This window comes from Sarcophilus harrisii, chromosome 1, assembly GCF_902635505.1.
Source record: "Sarcophilus harrisii chromosome 1, mSarHar1.11, whole genome shotgun sequence".
NCBI classification, from domain to species: Eukaryota; Metazoa; Chordata; class Mammalia; order Dasyuromorphia; family Dasyuridae; genus Sarcophilus; species Sarcophilus harrisii.
The window spans coordinates 671,276,632-671,299,079 of NC_045426.1; the positions used below are offsets into that span (position 1 = coordinate 671,276,632).

Sequence of the window (22,448 nt, forward strand, 5' to 3'; positions counted from 1 at the left end):
GACCATGTGGCCCGTATCATATCAATACTGTCTTTAGCATTGTTTTTGGCAAATTTTCTACTTTTCTATCTTCTGTGAATGGCCTTTCCTAGTCCCCTCAGTATTACTAAGTGCCTTCTCTCTGAGAATACTTCTCATCTACCTCCCATTTACATAATAAAATATAGTTTCATTGTATAGTTGCATATATTTTGTTTCCATTAGAATACAAATTCCTTCAAAGTAGGGACCACATTTTTTCTTTTCTTTGTGCCTTATCCATAGTAAAGATTTAATAAATGTTTGTTGACTAATTGACTAAATTCCTAGATTAGTTGAACTCTGAAGCCTACGTAAAATAAGGAACATTTTTATTTTATTTGACTTATTCTTCATTAATGTCTTAAGACAGGAACAACCTGACATTATCATGTACACTTAACTAAAGGAGACATATTTCAACATGTACTCTCCCAACTGACATAGATCACAATCCTCTTCCCTATTACACTCCCAACCTGATCCTGATTCCTAATCTTAGTAGATACTTTCATGAATTACAATGGTCAAAAAAATTTATCACCCCATAGCCAAATCTCTAGCAATGAGGCCCTCCATACTTAGTAAACAAAAGACCAGACACCACTCCATATTCGAAGCCTTTCTGGCACCAGTCAGAGCTCTTTTTGCAATAACAAAGCCTTCTTCAAGAATCCAGAGTTAAGTTCAACATTAATATGGTGAGCTCCCAGAAAAGGAGGGAATCATCAGGTTGTCTCTTTCTTTTTGTAGCTAAATTCCTGAAGAACCTGTCTACAATCAATGTCTTTACTTTGTCCCTCTCATTCTCTTCTTAGCTCTCTTCAGTAATGCTTATAAACTCAACATTCAAATGAAAGTAACCTCTCCAAAACTTTCAATGATCTCTTTTTAAAAAACATTTTATTTAATGAATCATAATCTGCCTTCTCACTTTCCCCAACCCAGACTCTCCACCTCATCTTCACTGAAAACAAAACCCACTACAACATGTATAGCCAATAAAAACAAATTTCCACATTGGCTAGGTCCAAAATACAATGTCTCATTCTTCATTGAGTCCTTCACCTCTCAATCAAGAGATAAGTAGCATGTTTCATCATTAGTCTTCTGGAATCCTGATTGGTTTATTATTATGCTGATAAACAGGTCAGCACAAAAATATCCCATTACATTTATTTACCACAATAATTTACCCATCCCACAATATATGAGCATTTCCTCACATTTTCATTCTTTGCTATCCTAAAAAGAGTTAAAATTATTCTTGTATATTCCCAATTTGTTTTGTTTAGGATTAATCCTTAATATATCCTCTCTCTAAAATCCTCTCCCCTTCTCGTACTTCTCTGGTGATATATTTTTTCTATATAAAATTCTGTGTGTGTGTGTGTGTGTGTGTGTTTCTTCCTTCTTTTCACCAGTTCAAATTAGAGTGAGTCAAGTGTCAGCAATTCCCTTAACCCCTCCTTATAAGTTGTACAGATGTCTACTTGCATACCCTGATTATGTGAGGTAATTTTTCTTTTCTTCCCTTCCTTCCCTCCCGCATCATCATGTATTTCGCTCTCTTCTTTCCATTCTTCTCTTCAGATCAAGCCATAACTGAACTATTACTAGGCTTTTGTCCAACTGGACTACCTTTATAACACCTGATGTGAGTATTCAGAAGAAATACATTTCCCCATGTTTAAATGTAAGCAGTTTATCTCTGTTTAGTCCTTTGCCACTGTTTATTCATGTTTAACTTTTAATGGTTCTTTGCTGCAATTGAACTTCAAAGTTTCTGCACAGCTCTGGTCTTTCCATCAGGAATGCTTAAAAATCCTCTATTTCATTACAAATCAATTTCCTCCCATGTAGCATTATATTCAGTTTTGCTGGGTGTATTATTCTTAGCTGTAAGTCTATACTAACTTTGAAACGTTCTTTTCCTTTATGTACTAAATATATAGTACTTTAAAAATAAGAATTAAAAATTTTACTACTTTATAATACTTTGAGTATTAAAGTCATGAATGATCTTTGGGCTGTGATGCTTTAGTTTTTGAATTCTTTCTTTCTAACTGCTTGCAGTGTGTTTTCTTTTACCTGGAAACACTGAATTTTGGTGAAGAAATTCCTGGGAGTTTTCATTTTGGAGTTTCTTTTAAGAGTTAGATTTTTTTCTATTTCTACTTTGACCTCTGATTCTAAAAGATCTATGGAGTTCTCTTTTTAAGACTTCTTGAAATGAGGTCTTTTTCTGGGTCATGACATTCATTAAATTTCACCGATTCTTTCCTCCCCCTCCCCCTCTGGTCTGTTTTAACTATAACTTAGATTTATTTTGGGGGGGAAGGGGTCTTTCAAGTCCTCCCCCCCCCCCCCATTTCTTATTGCCTCACTGATTCACTGGTTTCTATTTAGTCCATTCTAATTTTCAGGGAGTTTATTGTCTGGACAAAGTTTTATACCTCTTGACTAAACTGTTCATTTCCTTCCCAAGTTTTTTTTTTACACATCTCTCATTTTTGTTCCAATTTTTTCTTCAAGTGCTTTCATTCTATTTGTAAGAAAATTTTAACTCAAAAAAAAAAAACCCTTTTTCCTTTGTCTCTTACAAACATTCTAATTGAGTTTGTGTCTAAGCTGTTTTTCACTGAGACTTTATCTCACAGATGTAGTGGAATTATTCTCTTCTTCTGAATTTGAATCTTAAACCTCCTTCCCACCATAATAGCTCATTATGGTGGAATTATTTTTTTATTTTGCTCATTTTCCCAGCATACTTCCTTACTTTGGACTTCAAGTTAGGACTTGGCTCTGCAGCACTTCTGGAGGGTTTCTTGGGTACTGAGTATTGTGTTATTTCAGGATCTCAAGGAGTAGTTAAAGATTGAAGCAAACTTTCAGTGCTCTCAAAATAGTCTGATCCAGGGCAAAGTCTGATTGATTCCTCTTCCTCCTGATCTGAGTTCTTCAGGTTTCTGAGCTGGATTTAGGTCTGTAAAAAAGCTGGAAAAGCTTTGCTGGTTCTGAGTAGAAGAACTGTAGATTTCCCTTTGGGCTATTTATTCTTCTGTAGGCTAGGCTAGATGCTAGAAATGAAATCCCGAGGCTTGAGCCACACTGCTGTTGCTGGTTTCTGAACTCCCTCTTTTTTCAATACACTGCACAAGACTTCCTGAGAACATCATCTATGTACACAAGTACCCTTCTCAATTAGTTTTTGATGTTACTTAAAATTAGGTAGTAAGTGACAAAGTTTCCCTGTTTGCAAATTACAAAGCAGATGCAAAGCTTGCATCTGTCCCCATCAAAATTCCCTGGCATGGCTTTGGGAATACCCCAGCATGTATCTAGGATTTCTTCTTGTCCTGATGCATGGCCTCTCCCTGAGCTAGCATGCTCCTGACCCAATCCCATTCCCTGTGTCCCCAAACTTCCGTCTGTTTCCCTGTACTGACCTGCACTAGACAAATGAATCACTAATTTTTTCTAGATTTCCCTATCTAGATCTGTTAAGAGAAGTTTTGTGAAGAAGAGATTGTTTGTACTTCTTCCTACTATTCCACCACCTTGATTCTTCCCTCTCAAAGATCTTAATTGCCAAAGCTAATGGCTTTTTCTCAAACCATATCATTCTTGACTTCTCTATAGTCTTTGACATTGTCAATTAGTCTTTTTTTCAAGACACTTTCCCTCAAGCCTCTTTTCTTATTTGTCTGACCATTAATTTTCAATATTCTTTATAGTATCTTTATTCAGGTTACAGATGATGACTACCCTCACCCCTTCTCACCCCCAAGGCTCTTCCAGGCCCCCTTCTTACTATTATTTGATTTGGTGATCTCATCAACTTCCAGATTTAACTACTATCTCTATACAGGTGGTTCTCAGGACTATTTATCTAATTCTATTGTCTCGCCTGATCTTTAATCTGTAATCTCCAATTTCCTATTAGCTATCTTGAAATGGATATTGCATAGACATCTTAAAGTCAACATGCCCCCAAATAGAACTCATTCTCTTTACTCCTATACCTTCTATTACTGTCACAGGTACCACCATCCTCCCAGTTACCCATTTTGTCATAGGACTCCAGGCATTTTTACTGGCTATTGCCCATGCCTGGTCAATTCTATTTCATAGATTCCTCAAGTTTCTTCAAGTCTCAGCTAAAATCTCACCTTTTCCAAGAAGCCTTTCCTAGATCTCCCTAACCCTATTTTCTTCTGAGATTATCTCATATTTGTTCTATACGTATCTTGTTTGTATCATTATTTGCATGCTAGCTTTTCCTTCTTGACAGCAGGTCTACTTTTCTGTTTTCGTTTCCCAATATTTAGAACAGTGCCTGACACACAGTAAGCAATTAATAAATGCTTGTTGCTTTGACTGAGGAAGAGTGAATTAGCCCAGGTCAGAAACAGCCAATCAGAATAGAACCAAACTGCTGACTAGGCCCTGAACTTCCAACCTGGGCAAGATAGAGAGACATACTCTTTTAAAAAACAAATAAAAATCCCCATATACAACCCAAATAAAAATTAGTGGTTTAGAAAACAATACTTCCAAAAAAGTAACAAGCACTTGATTTACCCAAGACATGCTGGTTTCTCCACAGTATGTTAAAAAGTCATATTCTCTTTAAAAAAAAAAAAAAAAAAAAGCACTTTTCATTAAGAGTTACTGAATTTTTAGTTTTTCAAAAATATAGATAAAAGGAAAAAAAAATTGCCTTTTCAGAATTAACAGAAACACATGGTCCTACTCACTTAAATCAGGTCAGTCTTTTTTAATATTTGAGAAAAGTTCTTATTACAAGAAGAAAAAAAGTCCCATTGTATTGACTACAAGTGGAATACAAGATCATAGATCTAGCATTAGAAAGGACCATAAAGATTCTCTAGACTCATACCATCTTTTCACAGAAAACTAAAGTCCAGAGAGTTTAGTGACTTGTCCAGAGTCATATAAGTAGTTAGTTCAGTAGCAAAGCCAGGACATGAACCAGGTCCCTTGACTCCTAAATACAGCAACCTTTCTATTTTATCAGGCAGCCTTAATAAGACGATTATACAATCAAGCCAAATAAGTATGAATGGTCTTGACTCTCACCTCCCTCAAAAACTGCAGATCCTAGAAATAAAGGAAGCACTTTAATGATAAGGACCATGTATCATCTAGACACTATCTTCCCCAGTGATGAACATACTGCACATCTAAGTGTTAATTTACATTAGCAAAGTGTTAACTGATAGTTATGCAACAGGAGTTAGTAAAGTAAAAGTAAGTGTATGAGCACAATTAGGGAAATATGAAGACCTGGGAAAAGTGTTTCAGTCAAAGTGGCACAGCCATAGGTCTGGATCAACTAAAGAAGTAAAGATAAGGAAACCAAACCCTAAAACTAAACTAACCGCCCCCCCCCCCAATCAAGATTCTCCTTGAGGACATTCCAATGCTGTTAAAATCTGCTAGACAACGTCACACAATCATTCAGATTAGATCCACAGCAAACTGATGGGATTTAATCTCAAGTGGGTCCTCATTGCTACTCAGCAAGCCTTTTATTCTTCCCTTACTGATGCTATTTCCCATGGTAACTATTCTAAACTCTTCTTTCCTATAGTGATCCCTATCCTTTCATTCTCAAGAGAGGATCTATGAGCTTTTGAGCTTTGATCTCACCTCTCACTTCACTCCTACTAAGCAGATAGGTGATTCAGTGGATAGAACACTGGACCTAGAATCAGGAAGACCTGAGTTCAAATCTGGCCTCACACTCTTACTAGCCATGTGACCCTGGACAAGTCACTTGGCCTCTGTCTGACTCTCCTCATCTGTAAAATGGGGATAATAATAGCACCTACCTCCCAGGTAGGTTGTTTTGAGGATAAAACGAGACAATATTTGTGAAGCGCTTTGTAAACCATAAAGCACTATACAAATGCTAGCTATTATTATTATTACTTCACAGAGGAAACAAGAAGCCGACCATTGTGAGCTGTCTCCCCTTCTCCACACCTTGAAATCCCTCTATATCATCCCCCATTCTCACCTGCTTTGCTTCAAACTCTGGGGAAGAGGTGGTCCTTCCTGTCAAGATCAACCTCTCTACTTGTGCCCTTGATCCCATCCCCTTTTTCTTCTTCGATCTTGTTCTCTCAATAATGCCTTCATTGTCTTTCATCTTCAATCTCCTTATCCATTGAGGGGGGGTAAAAGGGAAAGGGAACAAGCATTCATTAAGCACCGACTACATGCCAGGCACTGTGCTAAGTGTTATACAAATAATTCATTTGATTCTCATAACAACCCTCAAAGGTAGGTGCAATTATTATCCCCATTTAACAGCTGAGGAAAACGAGTTAAACAGAAGTGAAGTGATTTGCCCAAGGTCACACAGCATGTATGTGAGGTCATGTTTGAACTCAGGTTCTTCTGACTCCAGGCCCAACATGGCACAAACAGCCCTTTTGAGATCCTTCAGCTGCTCTGGCCCTGCCCTCACCTTCTCCTTTCACTGCCCTCTCTTAGGAAGTCAGCTACACCAGTGCCTCTGTTTCCTTCTCTCCCAGCTCATTTTTCAGTTGCCTAGCAATCTGGCTGAAATTATTTTCTCAAAGACATAATGATCTCTTCAGTGCTAAATCCAAAAGTCCCTCTTAATTCCCATTTTACCAAACCTCTGATTTTCTGACCACTGCCTCCCCTCCTGGATATTTGTTCTCCCTAGGCTTTCATGAAAGTCTCTTGATTCTCTTCCTTCTTGCCTAATAGTTCCTATTCAGTCCCTTTTGTTAGCTCAAATTAAGGCACAGGAGAAAAAAAAAATGCTAGATGTGAGGTCAGAGGGCCTGGTTTTCAGATTTCAACTCTCTATATGAGTGTTAACTCATGTAGCCTTGGGCAAAATATTTCAGCAATCTCTCTGGGTTTCAGCTTCCTCATCTATAAAATAAAGGAGTTGGACTTGCTGATCTCTAAGGTTTGAACTCTAAATCCTATGATCATCAATGTGATGACCAATCATGACTCTGGAGGACATGAGGAAGCATCTTATTGCTTGAGGGATGGACGCAGGACATAGACTGAGACATATTTTTTTTTTGGACATGGCCCAGTGTAGGCAATTTATTTTGCTTGCTTTGTTTTTCTCTCTTTCTTTCTTTTTTTTTTTCCTAAAGGGAGAGATGAAGGGGAAGAAGTAGAAAATAAGATTTTTAATTGAAAAAAATATTTAAAGAAAAAAATTTAAATTCCATGATCATCATCTCCAGCAGTTGCATTGTCCACCAAAGATGACTCAGTCCTGGGATCTGCTTTCTTAGTTCACAAGTTTGGACTTTTCCTTGACTTTGTCCCTTTTCTCATCTCTTAGTTATTCTGAATCTACCTAAACAACATCTCTCATAGCCATCAAGATTATTACAACAGCCATCTAATTGATACCCCTACTCTCAAACTCCCTCCTCCTCAAAGCTGCCAAATTTATATTCTAAGGAACAGAATTAAACATGACACTCAAAACTTCAATGATTTCCTATTGCCTCTAAGATAAAATCTACACTCTGGAATTTAACCCCCCACTTCTACCAGCTCCTATATACTTTTCTAGATTTAATTTAAATTTTTTCTCTTCACATAACCTGCCAAAGCAACCTACCACCTGCTTTCCAAATTTCACATTCTATTTCCTCTCTTCATGACTCTGCATACATAGTGCCCCTTTTCTCCCTCTTTTACCAAGGCTGAAATGAATTCCCTCCTCACCTTTATCTCTTAAAATTTCTGGCTTTCTTTCATACTGGGCTCATATACTACTTACTAAGCGAAGCCTGTTCTCTTTTGATTGCCCATCCCTCTTCCTACTTGTAAATGTTCTTTTTCTCCTAAAATTTCTTTACACTTCTGAATGCTGTCTCTTTCTCTTAAACAAAGTCCCTTAAGAGCAAGGAACTCAGTGTCTTTAAAATAATAAATATTTAATAGTTTTCAACAATTGGGGAATACAAAAAGACAGATTTTGACAAAGCTTCTATGTATAAAGTAATAGAGTATTTGAATGTTGAAACAAGATGCTAAGGAGAGTTTGGGAAATGATGGGAAAGGTTATTGGGTTCTTTTTCACAATGTATACGATATTGAATAAATTAAAACAAAATGGATAATAAGCACAAAAATGTGATTGAGGCTTGACCCATCTGCCTTGGATTTACAAGCCAGTTGAAAAACTGAGGAATTTCATTTTTTAATTCTTGCACAGAATTGATTTCTAACCTTAAGTTAAAATTCATCTAAAAGTAAAGTCTATGAATACAGTTCATTTTGATTTTATGTCAGATTTCTGGTATCTAGGACAATACTTGGAGGGAAAAATTGAGTGTTTCTTTAATGCTTGGTGAATTGGATTGTGTTAGAATCGTTAGGTAGAGCAAGTTCCTTAGCTGTGTTTGAGTACTCATTGCATGTATTGGAGCTAAAATTGTAATTTGCATAAAGGAGGCAGTAAATAAATGCATGCTGACTCAGAGTCAAATTAGGGCTGCTCAAGCACCACCAAAAAGTCGTAAGGAACCTTTGAAAAGATTCAGAGAGACCAGGGTACAAATATCCATTATGTTTTTTGAGTTAGTGGCCAATTCCTTTCCATTCATGGAAGGAGCAAAGTCAAAACTTAAGTGAATGAGAAATCCCCTACACCTCAATTGTTCTCCCTCTCTCCAGTCCTAACAAATGTTGCTGTCCTAATGCTGAAGCTTTCCTTTCAAATAATAATAAAACTTAAATGTATATAAACTGGAAGAACAAAGTATTACCTCTACGGTTTTCAATAAGATTTTGTTGAAAATTTTAGGCATCACTGAGACCTGGTGTGTGCAATTTGCTGGGTCCTAAGACATTTACACAACAGTATGTCAATGAACTAATAGATAATATGGATTAAAGGAAAAATTTAGACATTATTTAATCGTTGTAAAAAGTATCTAGGCCAGGAATATATAACAGTAACAGAAGTCTAATACAAAGAATGGTTCACAAAGGGTGGAATAAAACAGATTTATTTAGATACTCAAATAATGGCTGGAAAGGAAAGAAAACCAGGCTAAGGCAATGTGTTAGAAGTCTAACTTAGGGAGACTTCCCAAGAGGGGTTACTGATGTTTGAAGAATTTTTAAAATGGAATTTAGTTTGGTGCTCAAGCTATGCTCAAATCTTTTTTTTTTTTTTCCATATCAATTTATACCATTCTAATGTAGGAAAAGTTATTCTCAAATCAGTAATCACTTAATAAGCATCATGTACAAAGCACTTTCAGGCACTAAAGATATAAAAACAAAAAAATGAAACAGCCCTTACTCTCAAAAAATTTACATTCTAATGAGGGGATCAAAAAAAAAAAAAAAAAGATCCAGTGTACAAAGTGGCACCTGAACTGTGGTTCAGAAGGAACAGAAAATCCAAAAGATGTATTAAAAAAGTAGAAAAAAATTAAAGGACCTGGCTCTCCTACCCTAGATATCAAATGTATTCAAACTCCAAATATGAAAACTGCTATTCTTTGCTTCAGGAAGGAAAAAATTTATATTATATATCATATATATTTATAGATATATATTATATGTGTATAATATATGTTTATATTAACTTCATCTATGATTACCTTGGAAATTGTGGAAGAATTCTCCCTCTCTATTAAGGCATCTTGGTGGTTCAGTGGAGTCAAGAGACCAAATCCAGCATCAGACACTTACTAATCTATGTGACGTTGGGCAAATTAATTAACCTCTACCTGCCTCAATTTTCTCATCTGTAAAATAAAAATAATAGCCTACCTCTCTCAAGGATGTTGTGAGGATAAAATGAGATGTTTGTAAAGCAATTTTCAAACCTTAATGCACTTAAAAATTTTTTTTAATTATTATTATTGGCAGGCATCTTCCCCTTTGCTTATAAATCCTCTGTTTTAATACTCTCAGAAACTCAAATGGAACGTGATCTCACTGATACAAAGATTCATTTCAGTGATACAGAACACAATTAATTCATCCTACTCAACTTTTGTTAGTGTCTTCCTATAAATCTGCCACAGGAAATCCATCCTTCCTGAAGTTAGGGTGAGCACTGTAGCTATCCATTTGTCATGATTCACCTTTGCACATATCCAATCCATCTTCTCTTCCAATTGTTATTTCTTAATGACATTTTTTTTCCTCTTCTTCTAAATTCCTCATTGTTTACATCCTGCACCCTGCTCACATTTACCAAATACCTTTCCAGAGCCCTCTGTGTGATAGCCATTTTAAATTCTTCAGAAATCATATTCGATGGCTTGTGCCATACAAAAACACTGGTAAAATAAAGATTATTTAAAAGATAGGTTTTTGTTTCTAAGAGAAACTTGGAGTCACTAAAAGGGTTTTTACAATTTTCTGAAGGCAATTCAGCCCAATTTCCTCCTGTTTAATCCTGGGTCCAAGTTGTCCATTTGTACTATCTGTCCCAGATACACATATTATAGGAAAACAGTGAATTGCCCAACATCTAATGCCCAAATCATAACTTAAAATATTTTTGTTTTTTATTTTTACTTTTCTATCTCCTCTAGCTATTGTACTAACTCCTTTCGTTAACTTCTCAAGTTCTACCACCATTGCCTACAAGTCTTCATTTCATACTTTTTCTTTAAACAGGTACCCATCTCTTGCAAACTCTGTAAATTCCCTTCATAGCCATCACTAACCTCCTGTCTTTTCAAATAGCCTCTTCTTCATCCATAATCTCCTTGAACTCTCTCCTCTGCAACATACCACTGACACCATCTACTTTTTAAAACTTCTTTCCTTGTGTCCCTTGATATTACATTATATTCATTTCTCCCCTACTTTTCTATTTATGCACTGGTTCCTTTTCCTTCTCTCATTCCTTAAATGTGGGCACGTCTCAAAGTTTCATGCTCCTGCTCCTACTTCTCTCTCTCTTGAGAATTCACTCACTCATGTGGCTCCAACATTTATGGAAGTGCCCCCAAATCAGTATTTCCAGCCCTAATCTCACTCTTTCTTGAACTCTAGCCACATATATATGACTATCTATTGGACATCTTCACCTGGACATCCTGCCACTATCTTTACCACTATCCCAGACTCAACTCTATAAAATAGAATTTGCCTTATTCTCCACCTACCATCTGATTATCCTATCCTATCTCACTAATGATCTCACTCTTCCCTAGCCTCCTGAAACGCTTAAAATCCTGAGAATCACCTTTGTTTCTTCTACACTCAATGTCCAAATCTTTTTAAGCCTAGCTTCACTGTTACATCAGTCCCTATTCTGCCTTGCGATTGCCAGACCCCACTCAGGCCCTTATGGCTTCATGATTGTATTACTCTTAAAATCAAATAGGTTTCCTTGTTTGTGGACTCTCCAAACCACACTATATACAGTAATAATATTACTCTACCTAAAGCAATGATTTGATAGTCCCATTAGCTTACATAAAGTTTCAATGGAACTTTCATTCAATTATCTAAAGGATAAAATTTAAATTCTCAGTCTTTATAATAATAGTGATAACTGCTAACTTTGTATAGCATTTTACAGGTCCAAAAAATATCTTACAAAGAATATTACATTTGATCCTCACAACAACCCTGTGAAATAAGTATTATAATCATTTTTAAAATGAAGAAACTAAAGATATCACAGGAATTGAGTTATTTGTCCAGGGTCACAATAGCTGGTGAGATATGAACCCAAACCTTCCTGACTCCATGGTTAGCACTCTGTCCACAAATTGGCCCTGATCTATCTTTTCAGTCTTATTTCTAAACACTCCTAGAGGCATTCTAGTAGAGTACAACGGAAACTAGATTTGGAGTCACTTTACCTTTCTAAACCTCAATTTCCTCTCCTGTATAATTCTAAAGGTCTCTTCTAGCTCCAAATCCTATAATTGTATTGTTTTTTGAGGCTCATTCTCCCTCCTCAAGCAGCCTACTTGTGATTTTACTCAGTTTCATTGACTAAAGTGTCCTCTCACTTCCATCCAAATCTTATTCATCCTACAAGAGTTGGTTCAAATTCCATTTTTCCAGAATGCCTTCCCTAACCTTCCTCTGAATGAACAATTTCAGTACAATCCACCAGCAATTAGTCGTGTATAGCTCACTTAACATATATATAAAATCACTTAACATTTATTAAATATCTACTGTGTGCAAAGCACTGTTAGGTACTGGAGATTTTTAAAAATTAAGGAGTGGAGATCCAGACTGTCCTCATGGAGCTCAAGGTGTTATTTAAATCCTGGATCATCACTGAACTTATCACTTGGAGGTGTGATCTCCCCAAAGAGATGCTTTGAGAACAAAAACAAAGCATCACAGATTCAAAGCCAGAAAGAAGACATCCAATTCAATTCCTGTGTTTTATGAGGCCCAGTGAAGTAACTTGATCAAGGTCACACAATGAGTCAGTGGCAGAGGCTGGATTTGAACTCCGTTCACCCAGGGCTCTTTCAACTGTAGCATGCCATCTCATTTTTCTTCCTTCATTACTCTTGATAGCACCTAGGACACTGCGTTTAACACAGTAGAGCTTCAATAAATATTTCTTGAATTAAATAACAAACCCTAAATAAATATTTACTAGTCTGATTTTCTTGTTTTAAGAATAAAATCCTAAAACTTAGATATTCACATGATGAACTTCTCCTATCCTTTCTCCCTCTTCCAAAGTATTTAGGATAGAAGTATCAGGAGGCAAAGTAGATGAAAAGTACATAGGTACATTTGGTAATAATAATAACAAGAACAGAAAGGCCATATCAAAGAGGAGGAAAAGCACTTAATCAAGAATCAGAAAACTTGGGGTCTGGTACCAGCTCTACCATTTATAATTCCTACTATCTTGAGTAAGTCATACTGTCACTTTTCTAAAGATCAGTTTCCTCATCTGCAAATATGGGCAATAGATGCCTTACCTCATAAAGTTGATATGAGGATATAATGTAATAGTGTGTCTGAAAGCCTTTTACAAATTGTTAGGCAATATACAAATATAAGTGGTATTCACAGCAAAAAATAATAGTAATAAAAAATAATAATAGTCTGTTTTTTAATCAGTATCTTGCCAATCTCAACATTTTACACTGCTTAAACAACACTGTAACTTCTCTCCTCCTTAGATGTTTCTTTCTTTGATCTATTCTCTATACATGGCATTAAGGGATTTTTATATATTTACTAATGCATACATGACACCTAGTGGCAAAAAGAGGGTAGCCACAGGCTTCCCCCACAAAACAGCATGTGAGGGAAATGTTGGTCCACTTTCCCTCCTTCTGCATTGCAGGGAACTGAATGTATTGTCATAACCCTTTGCTAACATATCCAAGTAGATGCCTGGTCATCATCTCAAATTCAAGATGCCTAAAATTAAATTCCTATGTCCCTCCCATCTGTCCCCAATTCTATCAATTTGGTTTTGCCTCAACAACCAGACTGAAACTTCAAATCTACCTTTGACTCCTCCCTGACCCTTGCTCTGCATATCTAATTCAATTCAATAAGCATTTATTACCTGTTAGACAGAGGCAGCATAGCTTAATGGAAAAAGGATCAATCTGGGAATCAGGAGGAACTAAATTAAAGCCCTACATTTGACATATACTTAAACGTAGGACGACCATGGGTAAGTCAAAACCTATCAGTGGTCCTGACACTAGGATTATGTTAAGAGAAAATCTGGTTATCAGCACTGGTGATGAAGGTTTCCATACCAATGAACTCACAGGTCTAGTCTCTCTACTCCAAAAATATCCAAACAAAAAATCTTGCCAGTTCTTCTTTTGAAATGTCTCAGACCTTCCTTTTTATTCCATTTGCCATTGCTCTAGTTCAGGCCTTGTCTCATGTCTGACCTTTGTTAGTCAATTCAACCTGCACATTATTACTAATTCAGTTAGTCAATTCAACCTGCACATTATTACTAATTCAGTTTGATTCAATGTATTTATCAAGCACCTATGTGCAAGGCACTGTGTTTTCAGTGTTAGCTGATAATGAGACAATCATGTCCTACCTACTAGCTTGTTATCAATCCCAGCAATGACTCCCTTTCAAGCATTTAGCACAGTACCCTGTACATAATAGGTATTCAATAAATATCCATTAACAGCCAAATAGTAGAAATGTTTTTCTTTCTTTTTTCTTTCTTTCTTTTTTTTTTTAAAGGAGCACTCCACAAGTATTCATATACATGACAGAATGTATGCGTACATGTTGGTAAAATAAAATCACATACATTCTTTTTCTATTGCTAGGGATACGTAAATGTGTATATATGATGCATTTATCTCTACTGATATACCACTTCTTGGATCTTGTTGGTTTTTTTTTAGGCTGCTCAAGACAATTCACTACTCCTCTATACCATGGTATATAGTCTTCATAGGTTGCTATGACTGAAAAAAAATTCAAAACCCTGTGGCCAACCTGCTGGTGATGAGCCAGACATAAACAGATGCACAAATTTCATAACATGTTCCCAAATTTGCCAACATTCTCTTACAGTTCTTCAAAAGAACTGGTAAAATGCCACTAATAAGGAATTTTGTGCCCTTTAACCTTTGTAAGAAGAGTACAAAGAAATATATATCATTACTTCCCTTCAGGGTTCATATTTCTTTTTTATCAATAGGAAAAAAAGGATAAAAACGTCAAAAGGCAGCATGGTATTTATTAGGAAAGACCCTGGATTTGAATCTAGGGAACCTATGTTTGAATTGTGACTCTTGAGTCTCAGTTGTTTTCTTTGGAAATACCCCCCCCCCCCACTCCTAAATCTTACCATGGCACAGTGAAATGAATACATATAAAGTTGAAAAAGCCTCTAGAAACCATCTAGGCCAACTTTCTCATTGTACAGATGAGGAAACTGAGGTCTGGAGTGTTTACACAACTTGGTCAGGATGACACAATACCAGAGACAGAATCTGAACCAGATCTTTATGACTAGGCATCCAACACATTACCACAGGGCATGCGGCCTCCTACTGCTATAGAACTGGATGGCTTCAGAGCCCTGATAGACTGGCCAAATCTTTTCACATGTCTCAATTCCAGTATAAAGCATACTGTAATTTTATTGTAGAAACTATTTGTACAAAGGGAAAATATGAAGCACCATCATATCCAGTACAAAGAGAACTGGACTAGAAGTCACTAAATTCTGGGTTCTAATTCTGCCTCTGACACTTAGTAGTGTAACCAACTATGGGCAAATTGTTGGCCATCGAGGAGCCTCAGTTTTCTTCTCTATAAAATGTGAACAATAGTTGTAGTACCTACCTTCCTAGGGGTTGCTATGAAAATCAAATGAGGCAACATGGGCAAACTGTTTTATTAAATGCCTACCACATGCCAGGCACTGGGGATACAAATACAAAAGGCAACAGAGGCAGCAAGTGCATTGAGCACTGCACCTGGATTCAGAAAGACTTGAGTTGAAATCCTGCCTCACACACTTACTAGCTGAACTGTGTAACTCTAGGCAAATCTCTTGATTGCCTCATTTTCCTCATCTGTAAAATAAAGATTATAATAGCATCTACCTCCCAGGGCTAGAGAGAGACAGACAAACAAGCAGAGAGACAAATAGAAAGAGGGAGGGAGGGAGGGAGGGAGGGAGGGAGGGAAAGAGGGAGAGAGAGAGAGAGAGAGAGAGAGAGAGAGAGAGGCAGAAGACAGAGAAAGAAACAGAGTCAAGCAGAGACAGAAAAAGAAATACGCAGATTGTCAGAGAGAGAAAGAGACAAAGCCAGAGAGAAAAAGAGAGAGGCAGAAAAAGAAACAGACAGGCAGAAAGCCAGAGAGAGAAAAAGAGGCAGAATGACAGAGAGGAGAGACAGAGAGACAGAGAACCTTAGAGCAGCACAAAAATCCTAGCTATCATTATCATCATCATTAATAGGCAGGCAACAAGCATTGATTAAGAGCTCCCCATGAGCCAGGCACAGTGCCCACGTTAACTGTTATCCATATCTCCTGCAGTCCCCCCCGCACAGGGCTGCTGCGAAGGAAGGAAGATGCTTTTCCACCCGCAAACGGGCTATGCTCTGACTAGGACCCTGTAAGGGACGCTCTTGGCGCGGCCTCGCCAACCCCAATCTGGAGTGTGCTTTTGACGGGAGCCTGAGGACAGGAAAGGGACTGCGAGTTCGCAGGTCCCGGGGAAGGGAAGGGATGGTGCACAGGGAGGCCCTTGCTGTTCTCTTGGCCGCGGCTGGACTGTATGACCTCTGAGTCCTTTCCAGTTCTGAAATAGGGTGAAGGCTAGCCCCCGCTAGGGGAGAGGAGCTTGCCTCGGCTGGGAGGGGGGAGGGGGGAAGAGGACCGTTTCCATCCTTCCCCGGCCCCTTTCTGGGCCTCGGTTTTCCTTCTCGAAGATCCCTGGCATCCTAAGGAATCTTGGTTCGGGGCCCTTTGCCTGCGGTGCTGGCCTGGGAAAGCAGCGCTTGAGGGTTGACCATCGCCGGCCGGCCGGCCCACCTCCTCCCCCCCCCCACCTTCTCCATACCCTCCCCTGGGGCCGCCCCTCTTCCTTCCTTCCTTCCCTTCTTCCTTCCTTCCTTCCGCCCTCGCTTATAGCATCCCGGCCCCCGCCTACCCCGCGGCCAACTTCCCCGGGAACCGCCCCCAGGCGCTCGGGCTCCGAAGCGGCCCTAAACCAGCGCCGAGCCTGCCGTGGGGCGCGGGCCCCGCGGGCCCCCACGTCCTAGCGGCGGCGCGGCTCAAGCGAGCCCCAGGCTTTCCCCGCGGCCTAGCCCCGGCCCCGGCCCGGCTCCGGCCCAGGCCGCGGCCTCACCTGTGCGCCGGCGGGCGGGCCCGGGACTCCTCCGGAGGCTGGGGGCGGGGGCGGGAGGGACGGTAACGGCTCCGCTCGGCCTCGGTAGCGGCGGCGGCAGCGACGGCGGCAGCGGCGGCGGCTCCTCCTCAGCGCGCACAACCCCGCTCCGGCCCAGCGCAGCCCGGGACCGCCCCCTCCGCTTCGACCGCCCATTGGTCCCTCTCCGCCACGGCTCTCTTCTTATTGGGCGACGCGTGTGTCACAGGGCCTCGCGGGCCACTGGGAGGCGGGACTTCCTGCCGCCGGCGCGGAGGAAGGAGGCGCGGCCTGGGAGGGGGGTTGGGGGGAAGCCTAGCGGCCGGCGGGAGGCGAAAGGATCCTGGGCCGGCGCCCAGAGCAGTGTCAGCGCCTGAAAGGCGACTCTCCCAGCGAGATTGGGAAGAGGAGGAGGCCCGTAGCCGCCTGGAACACGCGTCCCTGCCTCCATTGCCCGCGCGCCCCGCGCCGCCCCATGTATAGGGGTGCGCGAGCTGCCTGCGAGTTCATGGCTGCGTGTTCCCGGGGGAAGGGGGGAGGGGAGTGTGCAGCGGTGCGCGCCCTGGGCTGTATCCCTCCCCTCCCGTAGAAGTGTGAAAGTGGTTACCTTCCTGCTAGGGTACTCGGCGGTGGGCGGGTGTCTGCGCACGCTCTCCCCCGCTCCGTAAGGACGGAATGCGAGTCCTCTAACTTCCCCAGAGTCACCTCGGGAGGAACCGAGGGGAAGCTAATGCCTCGTTTTCCAAAGGAGCAGACTGAGGCGCAAAAAGTTAAGGGGTGTGTCCAGGGAAAAAGGGACCCTCCCCCCAAAAAAGAGGGAGCAGGACAGAGGACCCACATCCTGAGCGAGGCGAGAAATGGCGGGTTTTCTGCCCGAACTCCGAACTTCTGACCCACTTTCAAGAAGGCTTGCTTACTCAGAGAAACGAAATGCCGAGGTTTCAAAGAAATGCTGCGTGAATTTTGTACGTAGGAGAATTAAGGCAGACACTGTAAGATCTTTGGACTAGCTCTAAATCTATCTCGTACTAGCTGAAGTAAACTCCTGGAGGGTTCGGCGGCTGTCCTTGCATCTTCATCTTCCTCCAGCACCAAGAACAGCACCTGATTCATCATCATCATCAAAATAATCAGTGATCGATCCCATCACTTACATTGAAGGTTCACATAGCGCTTTCCTCCCAGCAACTTTGTGAAAAAGTACATAGTTACTAGAAAGCCCAAGGGGTCAACTGACTCAAAACCAAATGGTTCTTCAGGAGTCATTCTTAAATCCCGGTCCAATTGGACCTGAGAGAGACCATTGAAATTATATTGATGGTTAGTTCTCACCTTCTGCGTAGAGAGGAACGATGAATTCTTCAGGAACACAGAACTCTAGTGTTGAAGCCAGGGCTTGTGGGATGTAGTGAATAAACTTTTAGTTGAATTGAATTAACTCAGGCTCGTGCTGTAGGAATTATAAGGCTAGACCCATCGATAATTAGCTGGCATTTAGTCCCTTAAAGCTTAAGTTTCCTCCTCTAACTTACATGAACTGATGCTGAGTGAAATGAGCAGGACCAGGAGATCATTATATACTTCAACAACAATACTATATGATGACCAGTTCTGATGGACCAGGCCATCCTCAGCAACGAGATCAACCAAATCATTTCCAATGGAGCAGGAATGAACTGAACCAGCTATGCCCAGAAAAAGAACTCTGGGAGATGACTAAAAACCATTACATTGAATTCCCAATCCCTATATTTATGCCCACCTGCATTTTTGATTTCCTTCACAAGCTAATTGTACAATATTTCAGAGTCTGATTCTTTTTGTACAGCAAAATAACTTTTTGGTCAGGTATACTTATTGTGTATCTAATTTATATTTTAATATATTTAACATCTACTGGTCATCCTGCCATCTGGGGGGGGGGGTAAGAGGTGAAAAATTGGAACAAGAGGTTTGGCAATTGTTAATGCTGTAAAGTTACCCATGTATATATCCTGTAAATAAAAGGCTATTTAAAAAAAAAAAAAAGTTTCCTCCTCTATAAAATGGAGTAATAATGTCTGCCCTACCTTCCTGGGGTATTGTGAAAATAAAATGGAATAATGGAAGTGTTTTACATAGCCTAGTGCTGTAGGTGTATAAATGTGGCAAAGAAAAAAGCCACAGATGGAATGAAGACACAAGGTCTAGAACATCGTCTGCCACTAGTGGGCACAAGAAATCGACCAAAGAATTTTAATTCCTTATCTCAGTTTTGTCAAGTGTAAAACCCAAGATTCCTCACAGATCTTACATGCATATTATGTATGAATCTTTCAGTCCTTCTAAAGGACAGAGCTATATTTAGATTTAGAGGGCCCTGAATTCAAATCCTGCCTCAAGCATTTATTGCCTTGTGTGACCCTGAACACATCATTTTCTTTCAACTTCAGTTTCCTAATCTGCAAAATAGGAATGCTAACAGCAGCACCTACCTCCCAGGGCCACAAAAATGAAAATGAATTTGCAAACTTTTAGCAATCAATCATTTCATTAGGATCTCAGATTAAGAACAAAAGTGACTTTTAGAGGCCATTGGGTCCAATTCCCTCATTTTATTGTGGAGAAAACAGGTTGAGAGAGGTTAACTGACATACTTAGTTATCTTGTGTCTGAAGTAAGATTCAAATTCAGGTCTTCCATATTCTAAGATTGACACTATCCATGTTACATAACAACATTTATATAATACCTCAAAATATGCATTTGTTATAAGGTTACAAATATAAAATTGGAAAAGATCATCTAGCTCAGCCTCTTCATTTTGTAGTTGAGAAAACTGGAACACAGAAAACAAAGGTCACACAGGGTCAGAGAGCTTCAAATTCAGATTTTATGGACTGTCATGCCTCCTACATCCACGGTATTATTTGCACTTTACAACATCCCTTGGAGATAGTTACCACAAATATTATTATTTTACATATGGAGAAACTAATGCTGAGAGGATAAGACTTGTCCAGAGTCACATTGCTAGTGTCTGTCAGTCAGAATTTGAATCCAGGGCTTTTCTGAACTTGCCCCAACATTCAGTTCACTATTCCAATCTATGTAATGTAAATATACACATAATAAAAAGTCAACTATTTTTCCTGGTAGGGGTACAACATTCTATTTTTTAAATTGTAAATACTAGTTTCTAATTACCAGTCTTTTTTAAATAGCTTTTTATTGACAAAACATATACATGGGTAATTTTTCAACACTGGCCCTTGCAAAAACTTCTGTTCCAACTTTTCCCCTCCTTCCCTCCACCCCCTGCCCTAGATGGCAGGCAGTCTCATACTTGTTAAATATGTCAAAGTAGATGTTAAATACAATATATGTATACATATTTATACAATTATCTTGATGCGCAAGAGAAATCAGATTTAGAAAGAAATTACCAGTCTTTTTACATACGATAATGTACCAAGGGTATTTTCCTTTTAAAACAACAAATATTTTGAATGATTATTGTATTCATAACAAAGTTAGGCACTTGAAGGCAATCCAAAGTATGAAAATTAGACCATACCCTAGAGGAACTTTGTAGGGAAAGAAGTCCTGCATATGGAAAAAAGAACAATGGCATGAGACAATTAGAGCAGCTTTAAGGAAGAACTCTGTACTAGTGAGGGTTCTTAGACTCTGAAATGGGTTACTAAAAGAGGATGCAGTCTTCTAGAGAGCTTTAACAAGACAAGATTATTTTACCTGTGTGTTCTAGTAACTGCCTGCTTTGCTTCAGATATCTGTCTCCAGAAGGGGCAGAGTGCTAGTATATTCTCTTTTTATAATCACCTAGGCAAGGTGCAGAAGACTGGGCAACAGAACACCTGTTCTGGTCTCAGAGCTCCTTTATACCCCTAAAATTTATTGAGTACTCCTTTCCTAAGAGCTTTGTATTTCTGTGGATTATATAAAAATTTACCATATCCAAAATTTAAATTGATAACATATTTAGATGTTTTCATTTTAAATAACAATAACAAAACCATCACACATTAACATAAAAGCATAACTTTTAAAGAAAAAAAAAACAATTTTCCAAAAAAAAATTAAGCAAGGAGAGTGGCAGTGTTTTATATATTTTTGCAAATTACTTTTAATGTCTGGCTTAATAAAAACTGGATTCTTCTACATGCTTCTGTATTTAATGCTTCACTTTGCTGTTGTGGATGAAGTATTCTAAGGAAAATCAAACTTTATGCAAATATATAGTTAGAAAAGGAAGGACAATTACAATAAATAACTTCACAGTATTATTATGGAAATAGTTTTGACTTTGTAAATCTATCCTTGATTTCACTTTAAGAACTGCTAGGCTAGACTATCTCTAAGTAATCCAGCCCTTGGATTTTACTTTCATCTAAGGTATCATTATTTTACTAAATTTTTTTTTCTATAATAGACAATATGTTGTTTAGTAGATCAGGGGAACATGATAGTGATCTTCAAGTACCTCAAAGGCTGTGATGTGGAACAAGAATTAGTCATAGCCTGTTTAGCCACAAAAGGCAGCCTTAGGAGCAATGAGTAAAAATTATAGGGAGACTAATTTAGGTTACTCATAGGATGCAAAGTTCGAGGACACTTTTTTGGATATTGATTAGATGGTCTTTAAGATTCCTTTTAACTGAAGACTTCTATGAAGTACATGATTGATTACTAAATGTTACTGGCTAGAAATGCACTAGAAAAAGAGATGACTTAAGATTTTTTGGCATATCCTCACACAAAAAGCAAGAATTTTGATGCGTCTTGAAGTATGTGTGAAATTTAATCAGAAAATAGAATAGAGAAAGAGAATGTGTCTTCTTTAAGGTAGAGGGGTGCATCATAAACAGACATATTGAAGTGCAATTAAGGTTTGTTCAGGTGAACCAGGCTGACCAGAGTGGCAGGTTCATGTTGAAGGGCAGTGAGAGATAAGATTTGAAAGATAGTTTGGAGTGAAATAGGGGAAAATCTTTACTAGGAGACTACAGAGTTTAATAATAAATAATTGATTTCAGTTCAATGAATGATTTACCCTGTACTCAGTGGAAACTAATGAATTTTTTTTATTCATTAGGGGAATAACATGATGATAATAAGGATTACATTTATATAGTGTTGTAGGTTTACAGAGGATCTGACAGCAGTTCATTTGATTTTGACAGCAATCCTGAAAACTAAAGATAGTGTGTTAGTTCCATTTTACAGATGTGATTTTGAGAGCTTTTCATGCCCAGGGTCATAGAACTAATTAGTAATAGACCCCAAGTCTAGTGCTCTTTCCATGTCATCACCACACCTCTATCAAATATCACTGTGCCTCTCTATAATAAAAAGCAGTTCTGTGGTAATAGAGAGGTGTGAAGAGAGCAAAGACCTTGCCTTAGAATCAGGAAGCTGTGAGTTCAGTCCCTACTCTTAGCACATGCTATCTCTGTGACAAATCACTTAACTTCATTTTGAAAGTGAGAACAGAAATTGCCTATCTGAACTGGTAGGGGGAATTTCCTCATGGAGAATGCCTACATCTGTG

The 22,448-nt window shown here is 39.0% G+C and overlaps 1 protein-coding gene across 3 annotated transcripts in view; it reads right to left on the minus strand.

Moving 5' to 3' along the window:
* ELAVL1 (ELAV like RNA binding protein 1) overlaps window positions 1-17,074 on the minus strand; it is a 68,977-nt gene extending 51,903 nt beyond the window's left edge. The window contains exons 1-2 of one of the 3 annotated variants that reach the window (XM_031948291.1): window positions 16,880-17,018; window positions 6,065-6,206 (exon numbers count right to left, since the gene is read on the minus strand). In XM_031948291.1, coding sequence (XP_031804151.1) covers window positions 6,065-6,196 — 132 coding nt within the window. In that variant the 5' untranslated portion in view covers window positions 6,197-6,206; window positions 16,880-17,018. Of the gene's footprint in view, window positions 1-6,064; window positions 6,207-16,879 lie in introns of all 3 variants that reach the window. The other 2 variants (XM_031948290.1, XM_031948292.1) reach the window with 2 other exon arrangements.
* Window positions 17,075-22,448: the final 5,374 nt, after the last annotated feature.